Source organism: Colletotrichum orchidophilum, assembly GCF_001831195.1.
Source record: "Colletotrichum orchidophilum strain IMI 309357 chromosome Unknown Scaffold_123.1, whole genome shotgun sequence".
NCBI lineage: Eukaryota > Fungi > Ascomycota > Sordariomycetes > Glomerellales > Glomerellaceae > Colletotrichum > Colletotrichum orchidophilum.
Genome location: NW_019173079.1, coordinates 54,118 through 77,265, shown reverse-complemented (window position 1 = coordinate 77,265; position 23,148 = coordinate 54,118). Strand labels below are relative to the sequence as shown.

At 54.4% G+C, this 23,148-nt stretch overlaps 3 protein-coding genes across 3 annotated transcripts; 2 read left to right on the top strand and 1 right to left on the bottom strand.

Moving 5' to 3' along the window:
- Positions 1–257: 257 nt before the first annotated feature.
- CORC01_11381 (mitosis protein DIM1) lies at positions 258–1,028 on the top strand (the record flags this gene model as incomplete). The annotated part of the gene is made up of 5 exons (XM_022623005.1): positions 258–341; positions 409–541; positions 637–725; positions 811–910; positions 1,003–1,028. The coding sequence occupies 5 exons, from the start codon at positions 258–260 to the stop codon at positions 1,026–1,028; spliced, it is 432 nt and encodes a 143-aa protein (XP_022470478.1).
- Positions 1,029–1,513: 485 nt separating this feature from the next.
- CORC01_11380 (cell morphogenesis protein PAG1) lies at positions 1,514–10,235 on the bottom strand (the record flags this gene model as incomplete). Its single annotated transcript, XM_022623004.1, has 3 exons — positions 1,514–8,500; positions 8,561–9,295; positions 10,209–10,235. The coding sequence occupies 3 exons, from the start codon at positions 10,233–10,235 to the stop codon at positions 1,514–1,516; spliced, it is 7,749 nt and encodes a 2,582-aa protein (XP_022470477.1).
- Positions 10,236–16,485: 6,250 nt separating this feature from the next.
- On the top strand, positions 16,486–18,687 carry CORC01_11379 (NADPH-cytochrome P450 reductase; the record flags this gene model as incomplete). The annotated part of the gene is made up of 3 exons (XM_022623003.1): positions 16,486–18,267; positions 18,329–18,607; positions 18,670–18,687. The coding sequence occupies 3 exons, from the start codon at positions 16,486–16,488 to the stop codon at positions 18,685–18,687; spliced, it is 2,079 nt and encodes a 692-aa protein (XP_022470476.1).
- Between the last annotated feature and the right edge of the window lie 4,461 nt (positions 18,688–23,148).

The following is a 23,148-nucleotide window of genomic DNA, read 5'->3' as shown; positions in this document are numbered from 1 at the left end:
TCCAGGTTTAGCGCGGGGATCCGGAGGGGCAGATTGGGGTACCTTAGCAGGGGGGACCCGCAATGACATTTCGCCGACCATCTGCAGACTGCTGGAAACTCAAACAAACCTCTTGCGACCTCAAGAAACCCGGTCCACCTCATCGCAGACTCATCCTCGATACCGCTGACGCATGTCATATCCCCACGATCCCGCAACGCGCCCTCACGACACTCAAACTATATAAAGTCCCTAGACATACATCAGACGACATCGCCATGGGCTCCATCGTCATTCCCCATCTCAACAGCGGCTGGCACGTCGACCAAGCCATCCTCTCCGAAGAAGAGCGCCTCGTCGTGGTAAGTTGGCCATTGGGCCGTGTATACGTGCGACTTCACTTCCCGAGTCTCTAACAATCACCCACAGATCCGCTTCGGAAGAGACGCAGACCGCGACTGCATGAAGCAAGACGAAGTCCTCTACCGTATCTCCGACCGCGTCAAGAACTTCGCCTCCATCTACGTCTGCGACATTGACCAGGTGCCCGATTTCAATCAGAGTACGGCCTTCATCATCTCCGCCCCTTACACACGCACAAACAGACTGCAAAAATCCGTCCACTACCCCAGACGCTAATTCTCATTCTCGCGACAGTGTACGAGCTCTACGACCCCTGCACAATCATGTTTTTCTTCCGGAACAAGCACATGATGGTTGATTTCGGAACGGGTAACAACAATAAGGTAACCCTTTCCTTCCCCCCTTCTCGTATTGCGCAAAAATGCGCCATTTAATCTGTCAAACTAACGAGTTTGCCTTCTTTTGTAGCTCAACTGGGTGCTGGAAGACAAACAAGAACTTATAGACATCATCGAGACGGTCTACCGCGGTGCCAAAAAGGGCCGCGGTCTCGTCGTCAGTCCCAAAGGTATGCGTCAATCTCTGGTTCCCCCTTCCCTGCCAGGCTCACGATGCCGTCGTCGTCCTCGTCACCATCGCTAACCGTGTTTCTCGCGCCAGACTACTCCACCAGGCACCGATACTAGATACCCCCCTTCACCAACCCGACGGCCTTCTCACGCAGCATCCATTGCATGTTAGCTTTGCTTAGAAGGAATATGTCAAGGGCTGTGTCTCTCTCAGGAAACAATCTAGGGTTGGTCTCACACAATCAAGAAACTTTTTATCTTGAACCAGAAGATGCTAATGCTGTGATTCCTAAGACTTTCGTGTGAATTCCTTGTTTCTTTTTTTCATTATTAGGTGAGGTACGTTAACCCCTGCCCCCATCTTACTCCTCTCCCTCTTTCTCTCTCTCCTCCCCTCCATGCTTCATCGTGATACGAAGCTACGTAAGTCGTTTGTATGCCTCTCTACCCACCCTGCAACGGGGGATCTTTTGGCTTCCCAAGCTCTGTAAACTTGTAATGTCTCCTCCATCCCTCGTCCGTTAGGGTGGGATAGGCACTCAGTGTACACGGTATAGTTGAATTGATAACTATTTTAATTGAGCTTTGCGCCTTTTCGTCCTCTAGAGCATCTCTCCCTGCGGTGGCATCTTTGTCAAGAAGTTGGTCGGCACTTTGGGAACCTGCTGCGCCGCGACGGCCCGCTCGGCTCGGAAAAGCTCTTGTTGTCGGTCGTTCTCGCGTGATCTGCCTCCCGTTAAACGACGCATTCGAGATCTCGTACTCTGCGCGAGCGGCTTGATCATGTTCTCTAGAGAAAAGGAACCCTCGCCCCCATGGCCCGTGTTCGGTCGCTCGTCGTCCGCATCGGAGAATACGTCTTCGGGGAACTCGTCATCCGACGTGAACTCGCTTATGTGCGGCTGGTACGACGCTGGGGCCGACGGCGACGTGATTGACCTGTAGTGGAGACCGGGTCGCGATCCCCCTGCTCCCATGCCGCCTCCGCCAGCCGCCGCCGACGCGCTAAAAGCTCCAGGATTCATCGTATTGGAACTCGGATCCCTTGCCGTAGCTGATGGCCTGTCAGTAAACCCATTCTGGAACGTGCTGTTGTTTGAAGCCTGATGCAGGATTGGCAGGATTTGCTCATCATACAACTGCGCTCCGGACTCGAAGCTATCCGGTGAGAACTCGGTGATGGTCCTTGAAGAGCGGCCGTCGCTGGGTGGGCTCGAGCCGAGATCGTCGAAGAAATCGTCGAGGCTGTCTAGCTTGGTCACGAGGTCGCCGAGGTGTCCGTCGCCGCGTCCTTCGTCCGACAACATCGTCTCGGTCCTGTCGGGCATCTGGAAATAGCTGTACGGGAAATCGTCGGTGTGAAACTCGACATCGGGCGTGGGCGTCGCTTCCGTCAGAATTCCCTCCGCGGCTTGGCACATGTAGAATGCGGCGTGGATGTTGGCGCGAGTAAGATCGGTCTTCCTAGCAGGAATCGGGATGGCCCACCCTGATGCCTCTGGAATACCAAACAGACTCACAGTCCGCTCGTATTCCTTGCGGATCGTCTTTGAAGTGGAACGAGTCATGCTCATTCGCAGGTGTTGCTTGTCCATGGCGCTCCCCGACATTGTCATGATGTTGTCCAAGACCTCTAGTGCCTCCATGCAGAACTCAGTCTGTAGTAGACGCAAGAGAGGAGAAATGAGATCAGAACCGTGGCCAGCTAGCTCGGGTTTCCGCATATCAATCTCGGGTATGACGATGCTCAAAATGTTCATCGTCTTGAGTTTCACCCACGCGGTGGAATTCGTGAGCAGGCCCATGAGGAAAATCACCATCTTAAAGTCCAGGTTGGGAAGGAAGTGGTCCTGGAGCGAGGCGAATAGGCGGCTCTGGAACTCTCTGTTGTTGCCCTGGTATTTGAAGCTGACGTATTCCTGGAGGACTTCAGCGACGTTACCGTATCCGTGGGTCTCGCAAACAGCGCACAGGATTTCTGCGGATTGCAGAACTTGCTGACTGGGCTCCTCTTCTTCCATCTCGTGCAAAAAGCGTGGGAAGTTGGCCAAAATCGCGAAGAATACTCGATTGTCTTCACCAATGAGTCCGTCGCTAGGCAGCTGAACCACTTTGTTCAACGTGCTGAGCGTGGCCTCCATACAGATGGATGATCTCAACCCTTTGTAGAGCAAAGACTGGAGACCCTCCCAAGCACCGTCCCACCTCGAAGGCTGGCCATCGAGCAACAACCTGCGAACGTTTGGCGACCTAAAGTCAACCTTTGTCAGGAACTCGTTGAGCATCTCTACAGCCTCCAAGTACTCGCGCTCGTTGATGGACTCCAAGCAAGCACACGTTGTCCAGAATAACTGAGGAAATGTGAGCAATTTGTCTGCGTCGAGCTTGAGGATAAGCGTCTTGAGTGTGGTGAGAATCTCCATGGCAAATGTTTGGATCTCGGTGTCTTCGTCCGCAATGGTGTTTGACAAGCGGGCGAGCATATCGCCCAGCATGAACTGGTCCAGTGACGTGAGGATGCAGCGGAAAATTTGGAATGAGCGGCACGCGAGGTGTCTGACGGGGCATGAGGTCGCCCATGTCAGGGATAGCCTGCCCCATTGGTCTTTGATGCCCGGGTAGGTCATTTCAAACGTCTTAACAACCTCGGTTGTCAAGAATTCCATGCTTGGAGGGACCTTGTTGTCGTGGTCGTCGGCCTTGCCATTGCTGTCTTCGTAACCCCAGACGACTGATCGATCATGGCGGCGAATCATGTCAATGAGGTTTTCGATTGATGCCCTAGCCGTAGGCTCCGTCTGGTCATCCAGTTGAGAAATGACAAGCTCATGGATGAGATGGATCAGCATTTCTCTGGCTTGCTCTTGGACGAGAGGGGTGTAGTGGTCCCAGAGCACGGTCACCACCTGAAGTAGCACCGGTACGTTCTCGGGGATGAGGTGCACAGGAGAAACCATGAGATCCACAAGAAGGATGAGGGAAAGCTGTCCGAGGGAGAATCCAGCTTGCTTCGTGCCCACGGGGAGTGCCTCTCCCAGATCTGCACAGTACGGAAGCAGGCCGATGTCAGGCGGCGGCGGCATGGCATCTTTTTTCTCGTTTGGAACCATCGCTTTCGGAGTAATTTGCAAGAGGAGAAATTCCACAACCTTCATGCCGGGGGTGCTGGTGGTGCTGGAGAGGAACACCACAATCTGTTTAGCGTATTCTACAAAATTTTGCTCGCGTCTCTCGAGGCAGAGAGATATGATGAAGTCGAGGATCAGCCGCACGTTTCCAGGGTAGGGTCCGGTAGCGAGAGCTTGCCATAAGGCTTGTACCTCGTTGTGTAGAGCGCCGCTCGATTTGATGGTGATCTCTAGTAGGTTGGCCAACAGAACGTACGACTGAGCGATAGGACCGCCGTTAGGATCGACTGTCAGCTCTATCGACTGGATCCAGGGTAATATGACGGCAACCACATTCCGCTGTGAGGCAGGCTGGAGATCCTTGAAGTATAGGGTGAACTCGGAGAAGATGTGGAACGCCAGTTCGGTGTGCTGTTTGGCAAGTCGCTTCGAGATTTCGAACTGCGCGAGCTTGTAGACCGCCTTTGTCTTGTCGGAAATGCTAATGTCGTAGTCCTGGATCTTGGAAGTACGCCCTGGTTGCTGTCTCTCTTCGAGGGCCCTCATCAAACGGGCAGACTTTGATCGGATTTCACTTTCGTCGTTACCGAGGGTGAAGAGGCAGAGCCCAAGCAACTTCCAAAATGGACACGTGTAGTCAAGGTGTTCGAGCAGAACCTTGGTCACGACGGCAAAATAGCTCTCTTGAACCTTGGAAACGTCGGATAGGTAGCAGCGGGCTATGCAGTGTTCCAGGAGGTATGGTAGTTCCTGGTTGTGAATGATCAAGTTCTGCAAGGCCCGGCGGCCAATAACGTTCATACGGTCGCTTCCTGAGTTGAAGATGGCCTCGATCCAAGCCAGCATCCTTCGAATGTCGAACTGGAGTGTTGCGCCACTCTCAGTCGTAATGCTCATTGGTCCACCGCAGAGGGCAGCCATAGCGCTCAGAGCTGCCGTACGAAGGTTGCGCTTCTCGATCTCCATGGCTGCCGTGACTGTTCCTCTTTCTCCGAGTGACTGCTGGTCAATGAGGGACTGCCGCATGGTGTCTTCTCTGACTCGAATTTGTGTCTGATTTGGCGAGAATCCGCACCAGTCCTCCATCAAAGAAAAGGCAGACTTTCGAGATTCGAACGTCATCCATCTTGAGGGATCTTTGGTTCTGTTAATCCCTTCAAAGAGTTCCTCCGTCAGGCCGCAGTAGTGCCGCCTGAGTTTCTGAAACTCCCAGTCCATTTGAACTTCTCCGTCCATAAGGAACAGCTTGAGATCCCTAGTGTAGGTGACGAGATTCGTGAGGACCCATTCGTCGTTGTAGACGTCTTCGATCTTGAGGAAGTGGCAGGTAAGCTTATAAACATGCGTAATCTCGGTCCTCAGGAGATCCATCTTCCGGTTACGTCTTGGACTGCTATTGGTACGCTGGTGGATACGGGCGCGAGCTTCGTCATTGCAACGTGAGACTTGCCCTGCCAACTCTTCGAGGAGTGTACGGTAGATGTGAATATTGATGGAACCCATGGCCAGGACGACTGCGTCTCTGACTGATGCCGATGAGACGGACAAAAGGGGTATGAGATACTTGAAGAGGACTCTGGCTGAGACAATCTTGTCTGCAGAGGCAGGTTTGGACGTCTTTCGGCTATGCTGTGCGGCTTGAGGATTGGCAGCCACAACACTTCCTGGGTCGGCCAGAGTCGTACAAGCGAATATGAGATAGAGTTTCCACTGTTCCACGAGGATTTCCGGCTGTGTTGTTGGTGTCCTACCAGCGACGCGGGCGCTCCCGGGATCTGATCCGTAGTACAAGCCCCTGGATGGCTCCGACAAAAGCACAATAGCTTTGTACATCTGCAGAATTCTGTTGCAGATCAGGTCCCGACCAATTGTGACTGTAAAAGGGCACTTTTCGTACGCGATACGGATGAGATTGGGAAAGAGCTTGAACCACAACGTCGTGTCGTACGAGACATCACTGGTACACAGCTCCACTAGAGCGCCTCGAATGTTACTGTTTTGCATCCCCCTCTGGAGCCTGCTCCTCTCAGCGACAGAGAGACCTTCGTCATTGAAGTTCATTACCTGCATCGAATCATTCTCCAAGATGTCAATGACTCGCAAAGTATCCTTGTCCTGGTTCTGGAGCGCCTTGTCGAAGTCGTTGATGAGCCGGAGGACGGTGATGGCAAAGTACCGGACCCTCCGAGACTGCGAGCAGAGGAAGAACAAGCCATGTGCTTCTGCTTGGTCAACTTCGGCCCATATGCCGGACAGATCAAGCTTTGCGCCGCGTTTGTCACTCGCCTCAAGTTGGTCGAGAGAAGCATCTCGAGTCTTTCGTCTTATCTCCTCGATCCAAATTTGCAGCAGCTCAACGTATAGACGCAGAGTGCTCTCAATGTGACCCGGTCCGAGCATGCCACCATCGGACATGGTTGAGTAACGGTCGTCAAAGTTAAAGATGAAGCGAGCGAAGCCCATGGTGACTTGCTGTGCATGAGCCTGCCGGGCTATGGCCTTGAGCGACTGGGCAGATGAGAAAGCGATATTATACTGCACGTGGGCGGTTCCCGTACAGAGCAGGTTGATCAAAGAGTTAAAGGGTATATCGACAGAAAGACAGCGAGGCAACGCTTGAACGGCAACATGTAAAAGCTCGTAAAACGCCTGTTTGTGGTCAGCAGGAGATTGGTGGTCATCCCGTCGTGAGAAATTGAATGTGTCTGCGATAGGAGTCTTGGGGCCCGGACTGCTGAACTTCTCATCCAGCACAGCTTGCCCCCCAAAGGTGTTGTCGCAAATGATGGTGATCTTGCCAAGAATCTCGCAGAATTTATGATAGTATTCACGGACAATGTCACTTAGGGCAGCTGTCCGCACGGGGCGAGAGAGCTGCTCACCCTCGCCAGGCGTTATCGAGGCAGACCCCGCGTACGCAGTGTGGTGCGGTGAGGCCATCACGGGAGAGACAGGCCCGCGTTCAATTGTAGGTGGTGGGGGGAAGGAGCTTGGAAAAGGCGGCCGACCATCTTCGGCCTTTTCTAGGTCAGACATGATGGCAAGGAATGCTCTGATTCCAATGACCATACGATCCGGATCGAGTTGTTCCACCTTCAAGTCTTTGTTGGATACGAATAGTTCCGCGTTGATCAAGGGGAAGATGACATGCTTAAAGCAGTATTCGGGCTGCTTGTATCCAATGATTCTGATGATTTGAATCACCGGCTCCGTCACAGCTGAGTCGGAGGCGATCAGACTGCGCTTCGTTGCTGGCAAGACCAACTTCATAACCTCATCGAGCTTCCTGTTCGTATTCGGCAAGGTATCGTTGGTTCGGTACAGATACGTCCACAGCAGCCTGGCAATCACCTGGAGGCAAAGGGGTCGGGTGAAGCGGTCTTTGAGCTTCGGCTGTAGAGGGAGAATCAGTTGAAGCCATTGGGATCCAAATGTTTCGGGAGGAGAAACGCAGAGCAGCGTTGCTGTCAAGGGAAAGGCGAACCCCCAATGCCGAGGCTTGATAAACATTTGCGCAAGGCGGGGACCGATTGCGCCGAGAACCTCGATCCATTTCGGATGCGCCAGGTCTTGGTTTGTGGCCTTGGCGGCAACAGTGAGCAGAAGCGTCTCAAGCACCTGGCAGAAGGCCGTCTTCACTCGCTGGCCGTGGGAGCGATGGAACAGGCGCCCAATGGCTACCATGAAGTCGCATGAGTGTTCCCAGGCCTCTGGATGTGACATGTTGACTTTGAGATGCTTCATTCCACCCAAAACCAGCTCGATTTTGCCCTCGGCATCGCGGCCTGCTGGTGATGTGGGACTTTTGGCAACCAGCTCCTGGAGGGATCGTTCAAGATCTCCGAGAAACCTTTCTGTGACGCCCCTGAAATTGATCTCGCTCATCACACCTAGGAGCTGTGCGAAGAGATTCCAGTTTGCAAGTTTCAGCGGGCTGACCATGAGCTGCTCTGTGTCGGCGATCTTGAGCTGGCCAAAAATGATGCCCTCCAACTTCTCCTCCATCTCCAGGGTTAAGAAAGGGAGACTCGTCTGACTGATTACCTCCAGAAGTACCCGGCAAAGTATATAAATGGAAACGGTAGAACGTCGTTCGGCGTGAGCCACGAACTCTTGTTTGGCGGCCAAAGAAGTTTGAGGGCTGGTCAGACCATTGTCCATGGCTCCAGGCAGAGGCTGCAGAGGCTCGGTATTCCTGCGTTGGAGCGGCCCTGGAGGCGCACCCCTTGATTGCTGCAGCTGGCTTCGAGCTTCGTTGGCTGCATCACTTTTGCTTTTCCTCCACAACATCATGGAATCTATCAGGGGCTTCGGTCGCGGCCGGGCAATGTGGCCCAAGGCGGTAATGATCTGGTCGAATGATGGGTCGACCCCCGGGCCGCAGATCTGTTCGACCTGCGGCTCGGGTTCAAACGGCACTGTGATGCAGTCATTGAGTTTCTCCTCGGCTTGCGCAATAAACTAGAGAATAGGTTAGTATCAGACTTTGCCAGGCGAAGACGGAGCGGGTGCCCAACATACGGATGTGAAGAGCACATGCAAAGCGTATTCCCCGACAGTCTTTTGCTCATCCCTGTGGTGCTTTGAGGAGTGGGAGTGGTGTTGTGCATGTTCGCGCCTCGTCTTGCTGTGCATTCGTTCCACCTTTCTCTGCGGGACTGAGGAATTGGAAAAGTCGGTAGCTGAAGATGTTCTTTCGGGGACAAGAGGCCCAGAAGCTACGGTGGTGCCAGACATGGCGGTGCCTGGGCGCAGCCCCGGAGGCGCGTCTGGTTCCAAACGGCCAACGGCATGCATGTCGGAACGATCTGGGTTAAGGCCCGCGCCAGCAGCAGCAATTATCTGCGGGCTGAGAGGACTCGAAGACGTGCTGGCGTGACTTCCATTTCTAGAGTGTTGAATACCATGAACTATGGAGGTCTGGCGATGGTGACCGTATGAAGCGCTCTTGGGGTCGACGACTCGTTCGATAACGCCGTTGAGGCCTGTCCGGGATTGAGCGTGTGTGTGTGTTCGGGGAGAGGAGAGGTTGGAGCCAGAGATCGGAGGAAGCGGATGTGATGAGAGCTTTTCGAAGGAGGATTCGCGCGAATGGGTGACAGAGCGAGGCAGCGGAGGATGAGGATGGGGTTCGAGGGCGGCGGGTCTCAGGGTTCGGTCCCAATCGGCGTCGTCCTCGTCTTCTTCGTTGAGGGTGGTGACGGATCGCGGAGAGAACTTTAACGGCGGTTCCTGCAAAAGATCGGGCAGCGTCGCCTGGGACGGTGCTAGACGAGACGACGTCTTATGGTTAGTGACAGGCCTTCCCCTCTCTTGTGAAACGGCAGACTGCGCGTAGGGACGGAGACGGGGTGGAGGTTTGTGTGCGTTGGACGTTTTGAATGTGCACAGATGTGTGGTCTAGCACACACCAGAGCCAATGCAGACCAGAAGGAGAATAGATGCGACGACGAGAGTACTATTTGGGATAGGAGAGGGACGACGGGGGCCACGATTTGGTAGGGAGGGCGTAACGCTAAACCCAAGGGTCGAAGAGCGACGCACAGCACCGCAACACACCAACGGTCAACAGAAGCCCAGGCGAGCTGCGCAGCAGGTTCGACCTGTGGCAGAGGGAAGCGGCGCAAGGCTGGATTGTGGATCCAGTGTCTATGTGTTGCGTGCAAGCTGGTGGTGTGTGTAGCGGGTGGGTAGCGCGGATGTGGTTTGCGAATGAGGTAAGGTGGTGTTGCCGGTGGGCGTGATAGCGTTGGAGGTGGTGGTCGTGTAGTACGGGACGACGAGCAACCCTTGAGCGGCGTCGGATGAGGGCGGATGAAGACGAGGCGAGAAAGGTCAGGTCAGACTAAGCACCTTGCTTGCCTACCTCATGGCGGGCCAGGGGGAGACGGGACGAGACGAGACGAAGAGACCAAGAGACGAGGGAAGCGCGTCGGCGAGTGTCCGTCACATCGTACGTAAGGCAAGGCGAGGCGGCGCCGCATGGCATGACACAAAAGGCAAAATCGGCCAAGCGAGGTAGGGAAGGCTGGGGGAGGCACTGCAAGCCTCAAAGGTGCTCCAAGATGCTTCGGTGTGGTTGAAGCAGCTACGCGTGAAGGGGGGGGAAAGGCCGGTGGAAACCCGGAAAAGTACACGGAGAGATGCAATTGGAAAATGTGTAACTCACCCATTGTTGCGTCGGATCGAGTCCCATGATCCGGGTCTTACGGCATTAAAAGGTTTGTGCACCGTCGCTGGTGGCCGCCACAAAGTATCGAGGATGAGCGGAAAAGGCGGGTGTACGATAGCTTGGATGGATGACGGATTGACAGTGTCGAGAATGCGGCAGTGGAAGAAGAGAATCAAATCAAGCCAGGACGGGACGGGACAGGACAGGACAGGACAGCATTTCGGATCGGGGTCGGGGTATATTTTGTGATTGCCGTGGTGCTGGCAAGTTGAACCGGTGGGTACGACTAATGATGAAAGAGGATGTTAATGATGATGATGGGGGTTGGGAAAGGAGACCGAGCAGCAAGACAGGCAAGCCGCGAGACAAGGCAAGCCCGTCCAATCCAATATAACCTGTTCAATAAAGCAACCCAGGTCCCAAGAAGAGAAACTCGGACATGCCTATCCAGTCAATCAATCAAGCAAGCAATCAACCGAGTGGAATCGACCCAATCGACCCGGACCAAGCTGCAAGCACCAACCTCTCTCCAGCTGCTGCCCCTCCCGTCCAAGACTCCAAGGTACATACAATGTAAGGTAGTTACCTAGTAAAGACTGTGCATGGAATAATAACACCGCCTTCCCTCCTGGGGACCTGGGGGTTGAATGGCTAACTACCGCTGCTTTGGGTTGCTGCCACCGAGCCTATAATCCACCGCGCAGCCCAGAAAAGAAGCAGACGGGAAGAAGCAAAAGAAGAAAAGGGCGCCATTGGCCGTTGGACCACCTTAGTCACCACCATCAGCCGCCAAGGGGTGCGAAAGAAGCATAAGGCAAGGTACATACTGCCTGGGGGTGCCTTGCTGGCCGCAATTACACGCAGCATCCACCTACCCGAATTCCGTGGGTACCGGTAGCGGTATCCGTAGACCGTACGGATGGGCACTGGTCATGATGTTTTCTTTCTCATCGTCGTCATATCAGCAACGAGCAAAGGGCCATGGCCACAAGCCGTCAATGCCCGCCCTGTTCCAACTTCCGACCCGTCTCTCCTCAAGACAAGATGGTCAAGACCGGCAGAAGAAAGTCACCAGGGTCACATGCCGGTCCATGCCATGCCTTTCCCCTGATCCTGAGCCATCCGCTACCCAAGCACCCAAGGCACTGCGAGCTACATAGTATGCGATCACATCATATTACACCTAGCTCCTCTCCCAATTGAGACCTGCATCTCTCATTCGGCATCTCCTTGCCACCCTCTGGGTTTGGAAGGTCCTCTCACTGTTGATGATTCCCATGTTTGTCTCTGATATGCACATCGACATTGCTTGGCTAAATTCGCCCACTGGGGCATCAGACTCTTTGCCGTAGTCCAACGTTCGGCACCAATCATCGTCTTCTGTCAGAGACTAGGAGAGCCTGGAGAGGTGACCCGAGATGTGGCTTCTTTAGCCCATGGCCTCGCCCAAATCACCAGAGAGTCGGTCACAATTTTTCTCCGTGGCACAGGCCACGCGACACAGGGGATCTATGCAAGGGCCACGCCCAATCAGCATCTCCCGCAGACCAAGCGACGAGGGGGCAGATGGGGGCATTGATCCAATAGTCTTTGGAGACTGGACACGAAGGCCTAGAGGTCCCTGAGACTGAGAGGGCCAAGCCTCGACTAGAGCCTAGAGGGGATGACGGACGACCCCCGCCTTGAACCCCTGGATTCGCTGAAGCTCGCTGCTGGGAATGGCCCGGGACCAAAACGTTGGCCGAGTTGTGACTCTACATTAGGAGGCGGGCGGCGGCCGGGGCGCGGGTAGGCGGGGATGGCAACGGTCCCATCCAGCTGAACACACACCTCAGGGTTTTGGCCCATCACTTCGGGAGGCGAGAATCAACTTGGTCAAGTCTGAATTCCATTCGCGAATCGCATTCTAATCCCTTGATATTCAGCCTCAGTTCTATGTTAGTCGATTAGTCTGTCAATCTGTAAAACATGGAGTATTCCACAACTGCGAACAGCTTGCCTCTTGGCATAATCATGCATCACCTTTCACCTTTGAGAACGCAGACGTCCTCAGGGCTTTGAACCGGTCATATTCGTATTCATGCAGATGCAGAAGCGGGTTGCATGGCGGTCCCCGATGGTGTTTTCTGAATCCGTTGACCGACCCAAGGAAACCTGCCACATCCGCGTCGGACAACCCAATTACATGTGTAGACATGCGCCAACAACAACCAGCAGCAACGGAAGTCAGGATGGACGGGAAGTACCTCTCTTCCCCTGAAGCTGATGCTGGCAGGCTGCGGCATATGCGGGATGATGGTCGTTATTTTCCGCTGCACGTGTTGCCTGGGAATATCCGAATAATATCAACCCCAGTTCCCGCTTCAAATGAGCCAGCATCGATTGCCGTCGATCAAAACTTCTGGACTCGATGCCGTCGCGTCTCGCAACGGTATCGAACGTGAAAATGCGGGCACATAGGTAGCCAGCGGCACAGAGCGCCCGATGTCGATCATCTTGGCTATTTTCAAAGGGTAAATGACATCGAATGCACTCGTTTTTGTCATCGCTGGCCACATGACGATAATAACATGACAGTAAAATGAAATGGACGAGTGTCAGACCTGCCATGTTGAGATTGAAGATGAGAAGGAAAAAGGAAAGACTACAAAACTTGGCAGTTGTGGCCAAGGCAGATGACCTAAAGACAACTTTCCGACAGAATTTGCTCTGCAGTCCAGTCGGGAGGAAATGAGGCAATATGGCGAAAGGTACAAACCTGTCTGGCTTTCCGTCTCGAGCGGTCGGCCCAGACTCCCTTTTAACGAGACGGGCTCGTACCACGCTCGATTCATTCTGCGCTCCTTTTCGTTCCCGCGAGCGCTCGAGCCCTGTGCCCTGGCGGCGGTTCTCTGCCGTTAGTTGATGGCCTTATTTCGCTTCTATTTCACCAGCAAACACAGGCGTGGGGGTGAACCGCCGCTTGCAAGTTGCGGACAAGTAGACGGCCCATGTAGCATCAGAGTGGGTATCTGCCGGTGGTGGAAAGCCAGGACTGGCGTGAAGGTCCGAGACCGAAGCTGCGGTGACACCTTCGAAACCACCCAGAGACTCGAGATTGAGAAGCCAGCAGGCCCGTAATCTAGGCCTGGTCCTTCTGGTGGGTTCTGCAGGAAAGAGCTCCGGTGACCGTTTCGGATGCCGATCCGGTCTCACTACGGCAGTGGCGGCGTGGCTCACCACCCTGGCTAGACGAAAGAGCTGAGGCAGACACTGGCGATCTTTCTCCTTCACGTTATCGCCGGCCGAAATCATGGAAACAGCGGACTTTGGGACGGACCCGGCGCACCGTGATACCGTCGACTCTTCGGCTCCACTCCACGGACATTGTGCAGCCAGGGACGGCCGTGAGAGTTAGGGTGATACTGTTTGAGACAGGCCCGCTAGGCCGAACAAAGTCCGCGCTTTCGTGTTCGGTTTGATACTCTCTACCGGTCCGATATCCCAGTTGGCAGTAATAGGCCTCGCCGTCGATGATCATCATACGCGGGCGAGTCGGCTCCCAAGAAGAAGGCATTCTAGAAACCGGGTTCGAAAAGTATCGAGGTACGGCCCGCGTGGGTCACCGCTACGCCCTAGCGTCACTTGGAGTGATCTGAAATTGTTAGGCCGAGTTGCCGTATCATTAAGCAAAGGCTTGGGTGCCGGAGGCGTCGGCCGAAATAAAAATGTGGCTATCATTGATGAAGACGTGGCCTGAAATGGAATGCGTCAGTGACTTGCGACGGACCCCGAGAAATCGGGCAGCCGCGGAATGCACTACCTTAGCGGTAAGGTATTCGCAGAGAGGAAAGACTGGTTGGGTGGTGGGAGAGGTGTAGGTAATATCTGGGGCAGTTGGTACAGAGTATGGGTACAAATGCCGAGAATCAACCGCAACCAAGCCGTAAGGTATCATTAAGGTAGTATCAGAGCGCAATCGTAGGCAATGAGCGAGTGTCCCGGCTGCCGAGGGCTGGGCTCGTAATCGGTCTCGCTTAACTGTTCCCTTACTATTACTATTACTTAGGCTTGTGGCCTATCGTCGCCTGCCAACCTGATCGAAGGGGCAAATGGTTTGCTGGCTGTTCTCGTCCATCTCGGCTACTGCGGTGTCATCAACGATGAATGATTCAGCGAACCGCCCGAGTCAGACACACCGTACCCTCCTCACCATGCTTAAGGTGGGATGCAGTATCCGCAATCTAGGCCCTAAATCGAACTGCTCTTCTGAGGGACATAGGAGTCGTCCGTCAACGCCTCCTTAGACCATCTTGTCAGGGGGTTTGGGGGAGTAGAGAACCACGGTCTGTTCACTACCGTATAGGGGAGGGCCATGTGGTGGCTGGCGGCAAGCAGCAAAAGAAAGCATTTTCTCGATAGAAGCTTATGTTGCTGGTGCTGTGAGCTTCTGCCGGTTTCTAGTCGACCATTGCCGCACAATGCAGGAAAGAATAAAGGTAAAGTTTCCGCGGTGGAACGCTAGCGTACGAGAATCTCGGCACCGACCCCTCGGGATCCGCTGGTCGAAGCTCCAGAGTCCATCTGCCCCATTCTGAGTGGTCCACTTGCGGAATGACTAAGCATGCAGCCGAGAAGACCGTGCTTTTGGTGTGTACGTATGGAATGATATGGCGGGGAGACGGTACATGACAGCGGCAACTTACAAGACCAGCAGAAGGAACTGTGGAAGGGGCGAAATACCTACTACGTATGTGCCCCGGAATTGTCCCGCGGCTGCTTGGTTCTACCAAAGGAAGCAAGAGAATGGAAGCCTGACTGTCCGCGCCGAAGCGGTGCGGTAAGGTAAGCCCAGTCCGAGGCACCTTGGAGAGTACCTACGTAGGTAGAGTCGGCCGAGGGAAATTGAGCAACGCCTTTCCGCTGGGAGTTGGGAGTGGGAGAGCAAGAGGCCAGAGAAGGAAGGGACCACCTCGCTTTCGACTCGCAACAGCCCTGCTGGTTCCCGGGATGAGAGGCACAGACAGATACTTTGGGCTTCGATGCTTCGGGCTGAGGCGCGGAATACCTCCAAGTACCTATCCGTCCCTACATCATTTACTCTGTACGGATGCCTTGCTCTGTACATTACGTAGTTGCATCAGTTAAGGCAGGTTGACAAGAAGGAAGCAGCAAGGAAGCAGACAGAATAAGGCGCAGTTGCAATACGTCGGATCAGCATCCCGCCCGCCAGTCCCTTATCGCACTTCCGATCCAAAGTCCGTCCGTTTCCTCTGTGCAGCGGCCTGCCCGCCCCCGGCCTGCTGGTCCTCTCTCGAACGAGACACGACTTCTGCAGCGCACGAACAAACTCCCTTCTGTTCCTAAAAAAAAATCCCGACCTTGCCCTTTCTTCTGCTTCTCAGCCCTCCTCAAATCCTCCGCTCTTCCTATTTCTTTGCGCCGTTTGTTCAGCCCGAATCCGTCTACTATTCGCTGTCTTTTCTCTTTCCTCTGCCCGACTCAGAAACATCTACCACACTACTCTCCCCGGCACTATCTCTCTCACACAAACTCCTCTCTCACTCACGCTCACTCCCTCCTGTGGGTGCTGCCGTACCTTTCCTAACCGGGGTTTCGGCGTCCTTTGCACAGACCGGTAAGTCCAATCTTTTCCTTACCCGTGGACCCTCTCGCGGCCTCGCTCCCCCGGTCCCCATTCCAGTGCGTTGGTCTGGCTGGTCTTGGTCCCACGCGACTGTTCCGCTGCCACTGGACAAGACATGGAGACAGCTGGCTGCCCAGGTATAGCGGTCATTGGCGGCGCCGGGACTGCTGGCGGTGGTGCGTGTCCGAAACTCGGCATCACACTGTTTCTTCCCTCCCCGACCAACGGGCTGACCAGCCAAACCTTTTGGCTTTACCCACCTCCTCCACCATCAATCCACCACTCCTTTCTCCGGGCAATTGTCGAATCACCCCCGCTGATCTCGTGTGAACACGATTGCAGTATCCCGCTCCGTACTTTATAGGCTTTGAATTTCTCCAACCCCCTCCAACAACCGCCACTCCCCGCGGCTGTCAGATCCCCCCTCAAAGTCGTTACGGCTGTGAACTCGGCAATCGCACTCGCATTCCTGAGCCGATCATTCTTCATCTTCATTGCTCGCTGCAACTTCTGCCTCCTTGCAGCAACCCCGCCAAACTTCGGTCATATACAAATAGCCTCTTTGCCCCGACGCGCATCACCTCGGAATTGTCACTGCTTCCGAGCCGCAACCCTTCCGAGCAACCCGTTTGAGTCCAACGGCCCAACATGGCGGAACTCGACACTCTGGACATCGTCGTCCTGGCCGTCATCCTGTTGGGTACGGCCGCCTACTTCACCAAGGGCAAATATTGGGGAGTAGCCAAGGACCCCTACGCCAACGGCTTCGCCAACGCCAATGGCGCCAAGACCGGCAAGACGAGAAACATCCTGGAGAAGATGGATGAGTCGGGCAAGAACTGTATTGTCTTTTACGGATCTCAGACTGGAACCGCCGAAGACTACGCCTCGAGACTCGCAAAGGAAGGCAAGAGCCGCTTCGGCCTCGAGACTATGGTCGCCGACTTGGAGGACTACGACTACGAAAACCTCGACTCCATCCCCAGCGACAAGATCGTCATGTTCGTTCTCGCTACCTACGGTGAGGGCGAGCCCACCGATAACGCCGTCGACTTCTACGAGTTCATCACCGGCGAAGACGTATCCTTCTCCGAGGGCAACGAACCCGCCTTGAGCAACCTCAACTTTGTCGCCTTCGGTCTCGGTAACAACACCTACGAGCACTACAACTCCATGGTTCGCAACGTCACAAAGACTCTCGTGAAGCTCGGCGCACGCCAGATCGGCGAGGCCGGCGAGGGTGACGATGGCGCTGGTACCATGGAAGAGGACTTTTTGGCCTGGAAGGATCCCATGTGGGCTGCTCTCGCCGACAAGATGGGTCTGGAGGAGCGCGAGGCCGTCTACGAGCCCACCTTCAACGTTTTCGAGCGCGAGGGCCTCGACGCCTCGTCCGCCGAAGTCTACGTTGGAGAGCCGAACAAAATGCATCTCGAGGGTACCGCCAAGGGTCCCTTCAACGCCCATAACCCCTACATCGCCCCCATTGCCGAATCCAAGGAGCTTTTCACCGTCAAGGACAGAAACTGCCTGCACTTGGAAGTCGACATTAGCGGATCCAACTTGTCCTACCAGACCGGTGACCACATTGCCATCTGGCCCACGAACCCCGGCGAAGAGGTTGACCGCTTCCTGGATCTCGTCGGACTTACGGATAAGAGACACTCGGCCATCAGCGTCAAGGCCCTCGAGCCCACTGCCAAGGTCCCCTTCCCCACGCCCACCACCTACGATGCCATTGTTCGCTACCACCTCGAGATCTGCGCGCCGGTTTCCCGTCAGTTCATCTCCACGCTCTCCGCCTTTGCGCCCAACGAAGACATCAAGGCCGAGATGGTCAAGCTTGGTGGTGACAAGGACCTTTTCCAAAAGAAGACCGGTGCTCACTTCTACAACATCGTTCGCTTCTTGGACTCTGTCAGCGGTGGACAAAAGTGGACCAATATCCCATTCTCTGCGTGGATTGAGGGTCTGACCAAGCTGCAACCCCGTTACTACTCCATCTCCTCCTCGTCTCTGGTCCAACCCAAGAAGATCTCCATTACCGCCGTCGTCGAGAATCAGACGATTCCTGGCCGCAGCGACCCGTTCCGTGGTGTTGCTACGAACTACCTATTGGCCCTGAAGCAGAAGCAGAACAACGATCTCGAGCCTACCGCCTTCGGATTGACCTACGAGATTACCGGCCCCAGAAACAAGTACGACGGTATCCACGTGCCCGTCCACGTCCGCCACTCCAACTTCAAGCTGCCCTCCGATCCCTCCAAGCCCATCATCTGCATCGGTCCCGGTACCGGCGCTGCTCCCTTCCGTGGTTTCATCCAGGAGAGAGCCAAGTTGGCTCGCGATGGTGCCGACGTTGGCCAGACAATTTTGTTCTTTGGATGCCGAAAGTCTACTGAGGACTTTTTGTACAAGGATGAGTGGGAGGTGAGCAAGACATGGCAAACCCTTTTGAATTGTCGTGAAGCGGAACTGACATTTTTGATAGCAATATAAGAAGGATCTCGGCGACAAATTCGAGCTCATCACCGCCTTCTCCCGCGAGGGTTCCAAGAAGGTTTACGTCCAGCACCGCCTCAAGGAGCGCTCTAAGGACATCAACGAGCTGCTGGAGAAGAAGGCCTACCTCTACGTCTGTGGTGACGCCGCCAACATGGCTCGCGAGGTCAACACTGTTCTGGGCCAGATTCTGGCGGAGCAGCGCGGCATCTCCGAGGCCAAGGCTGAGGAGATTGTCAAGAACATGAGAGCAGCCAACCAATACCAGGTACGCCGGGTTTCACACCGTTCCTGCAGCATTCGAACAAAAGTTGCTAACAACTGCCACAGGAGGATGTTTGGTCATAGAGTCAGACTCTGTCGTATAGCACGGGGTAAAGAATCTAGACGAAAAAAGGAGAAAGCATCTACGCCCTCTATGGAGGTGCGAAATGTCTGTGCGTGCGTGGGATCCGTGGATGTGCGCACGTCTTCTATATCAGCATAGGGCGGCGTATGTTGTGCATATTGGATCGGGATGAACGGAGTAATGTCTCGGGGAAACATACCTAAATCTATCCCACCGACCTCTTTGCAGGTAAGTCGTGCAGACGGGGTTTTACTTTTTCCTATATCCCATGAAAGCAACGTTTGGCGGCAGACAGACACGATGACGAGAGGCCAGGGGGTTAGTTGGTTGACTTGGCTTCACAACTTGGCATATAACCTCTTTTTGTGTTCATGATGCCATTGTCTTGTATTGCGTGCTGCTGGTCTGTCAGTTGGTTTATTTGGAGTTTGTACTGCAGATCATGATTCGTTCAGAGTATAGACAGTTCATTTTCCAAAGTCCTCATGACATGTTCATTTGTGGTTTAACCTAGATATGATCACTGAGGTTTAAACGATTAAGACAGCCCGGGTCTCTGGTGGTCTCCTTGGATTGAGGCGTCGCTGACCTGCCGCAGCCAGGGTTGTCCGGGCTCGCCGTCTGTGACGAGGTAGGTGTTGGTGAGGCGGGTAGCAACAGGAAGCTGGCTGTTGCCATGGCGTGATCCGTCTTTCGGTGGATGTTGCCTTCCACCTCCCATTCGAGGAGAGTATAGTATACTCCCGCTGGGCCTGTCACTTTTGGTCAGTAATCAGTAATTCGATCGGAAAGCCGATAAGCCAGGGAGCCAACCTGTCTCCCGTTCGTCAAAGATGACCCCTACAATCAGTCAGTAGGGTGCTTGCTCCCGTTCCCTGGGCTGAAAACGGTAAACCTTGAATCGAGGAGGAAAGAGACACTGGTGAACGGGTAAGGACGTGATCCGATCCCCCCGCAAACATTGCCTCCGCGGCCAAGATACGGCTGGCATTGCCTGCCGAGCGAAGGATCGACTCGGTGACCGGGGCGGACGGTGGCACTAGGCCAGAAATACTCTCCGCGTGCTGCTCCCTCCCCCTCCTTCTCCCCCACGGTTTTACGGATACCGTCAATCTAGGGCCTGGCAGGGTTGCAACCAACGCCTGCCTGCCACTGTCCTTCAGAACTTCTCGACCCGGTCTGCGGCACCGGCGTATCGGGTATCTCACGCGACCAAGAACAGACAATGAGCAAACCTCAGGCTCGGGGATCATCACCAGCAAAACATGAGAGGGTGTGATGAGACTTCTGAGACGTCGAAGCCAGATCCCCCACCGGACGTGGTATCGCCTCATACTCAAGCTGCTTTCCCAGCACCTTCCCATGCTTGTGCCACCAAACCCCATCATCGACTTCCCGGTTTCTAGAGGCCCGGCAGAAGCCGCGATTGTCTTGGTGGCGGGGGAAAGATTCGAGACATGACAAGCCGGCATGACCTGCACGACGGCCGAAGCAAGGCGTAGCAAGGCGCGATCAAGTCGGCGCAACTGACTGGCCTGCGCTCCTCCGGATCATCGTTCATGTCTGAGCCCAATCTGCCGTCTTTTGCGAAATGAGCCTCAGTCGCCAACCAGTCTCTTTTGCCCGGGCTGAAACGGGCACCAACGGGGGTTCATATTCATGAAACTGCGCAGTCGAATTCTTTTGATTTGTGAGGCAGGGACGTATTGGGAATGACATTTCGAGACGCTTGCCTTGCTTGCTGCAGGCTGCAGCAGCAAGCCGATGTTTGCCTCTGGTCCTGGTCTGCCGCTGCAAGATCCGATCTCTGCCCCAGCCAGCCTGCAACCTTTGCCCATGACAGCCCGGGCTTTGCTTACCGCCACTTCGGACGAGAGAGATCCAAAAACGACCACTTACACCGGCTGTCCTTTCACAGAAAAGATGGCTGCCCGATTTGCGACTCCAGACGACACCGCTCGAGGATTAAAGGGCATTTCGTACTCGACTTCACACTGTGCGCCCGCCGGGCTTGGGCTTGACTTGAGCTGAAGCGGTCGCTCTCTGCCAGTCCGAGAGTTCGTACCAGCCGACGCGGGTGAAGTTGTTAGTAGTAACGGGGGTGAGGAGGTCGGCAGAAATGTGGAGGCTTCCCTTACCACAACTTCAGCCTCAACTCTCTAGCGACTTCACAGAAAGCGTACTCCTCGCCACGGCTGTGAACCACCGAGAATCCGCAAAAGAAACCAGAGGCGGTCCCTTGCGAATTTCAGAGTCGAGTTCGTCTCGTTATGTGCGTAAAAAAGCGGCACGGTCTTATCCCACCCACCCCACGACATTGCTTTTTCCTTGTCGGCACTAGCAGGGAACGAGCATATTGGTCTGCGCTTCTGGGCCAAACACGCTGTGCCTTCTCGACATGATTTCACATTATTCCGCTCGTTCTGTGGGTGTTGATGATAAATGCCAGTCGTAAGGCCTCGTGGCTCGACCGGGTTATGACTTCTCAAAATGCCATCAACGGACAACCGCAGACAGACTCCCTAATCGGATGTTCGTCAGCGCTATTGCGAGAAAACAACGAAAGAGACATACTATGAGTGGAGATAACGATTCGCACACCTCAGAGAAGGCAATAATAACAATATGCCATGCGTCTCCAAATTGGTCTCAGGTACCCGCCACGCCACGTCGGGTTGCTTCGCACCTCTGCCCACGCCAACACTCCAGATCACGCCAGCCACAGACTATCGTGAGATGCAGGCCGCACACTCCCTAATCCGAACTCGGCTAGGTTCTGTTTCGTCTTCAAGTGAGTGATTCTCAACAAAAAAAAAAAGGAAGGCCAGACCCCGCTTAGCTATGGATGAACCGTCATGTTTCGTTCCCCAAACTGCAGATAAACCTCTGCTTGGTACCCAACACCTTGTTTGACAAGTTGGCTCGAATGCCTCGTCTCAGAAGTGCTCTGGGATCCTTGATCCTGGAACACCGAGACTTCCAGAAGTCAGCTGGCCAGTTAACGCCCAGAACACACCTCCAACAGGGTGGGTGGTGGGCATCGGGGAGTCTGCCAAAGTGAGTGCTGAGGGCGTTGCGGTTGCCGGCAGCCATTGGCCCCAGTCGAACACACCTACATGATGAGGATAGATCCCAGGCTCAGGTCACTTGCTAGGCCTCAGAACGGCCGCTTCAAAAGAGAGACACCAGACAGCCCGACCATTCTGAATCCTCGACTGCTCGACCTCTCCTTCTCGACGCTAACCCTGTCTCAGAGACCAGTGAGAAGAAAAGAAACAAGTTGAGTGGATCAGCACTCTATGACAACCACGCTTGGCTGCAGGGCAAGGATAGCGGACTGCACAGAAACCGAAAAAGTAGCCTCCATAAAGAAGGGCAGGGATCCCTCTCAGCCGTCGGAAGATTCCCCTTATAAACTCGCAGAATGGCATCCAGATAGAATTCCTTCTCTAATCCGACGATTTTTTTCGTGGTTGGATCGTTACCCTGGTATTCTTAGGACAAACGGACATTGCATGACGGTTGCATTTTGATATTGGAGTTTCCTTGTCGGTTTGGATACTTGCAGCGTCATCTTTGGAGGCATTCGTTGGGGAACCGGTTCGACGCAGCCACTTCATTGCGTAATTCACGCAGATATCGATATTGCCGGTCAGTGGCAGTTTGACGGCGTTGGTCCTTGACGATCCAAAAGACAGCTTGGAGTGGAGTTCTGAGTACACGGTTTGATCAGCCCCATCACCTCGCGCTGCTGAGAGATGTTGACACAACTTGCAGACTCTCTCATACATTGACGACATTCCAAGTGGCGCAAGTGCTCAACACTATCAGCAGTGGTGGTTGATCAACACAAGGCGCAGCGGAACAGGCAGCTGAAGAGTCGCGGATTCGAAGCAGAGACCAAGTTGCCAACTTTGCTCGCAGCAGGTCGTTTAGCACCTACCGAGAATTGCCTTCTGCAACTAGACCCATCCGACGACTTTGGCGAAGTAAGAGCATTGTGAAAGATCGAGAGGTGCTCCTGATTCACTCAGGAGGAGGAAACTGACATTGTCTGTTGGTCATCGTGGCGGCTTGCTCGAGGCGATCATTTCTCCTCGGAAGGTCATTGTGATCTACTTCCCTCTGCTGATATCTTTCCATTTTGGGGAAGAACATCGTCAAGACAAAATAAGTCGGATATCTAGTCAGACCTCGAGTCCAAGGAAGAAGCAGTGAGAAGCAACAGGAAAGGAAACCTTTGCCGCAGTCCATCTCCAAATCACCTTTTCTGGTACGTCCCCTTGCCGTCCCGGCCTCGGGCACCTCTTCAATGCTTCAAGCCGGAAGGAAGGAATGATTGAATTGCAACGATTGAGCTGCCGGGAAGTTGCTAACCTTGGAAAGCAGGACGGAACTTCTACTGGTGCTGGCAGCTGATCCCCACCGGGCCTTTCCCCGGACCAAACTGACAGTGCCAC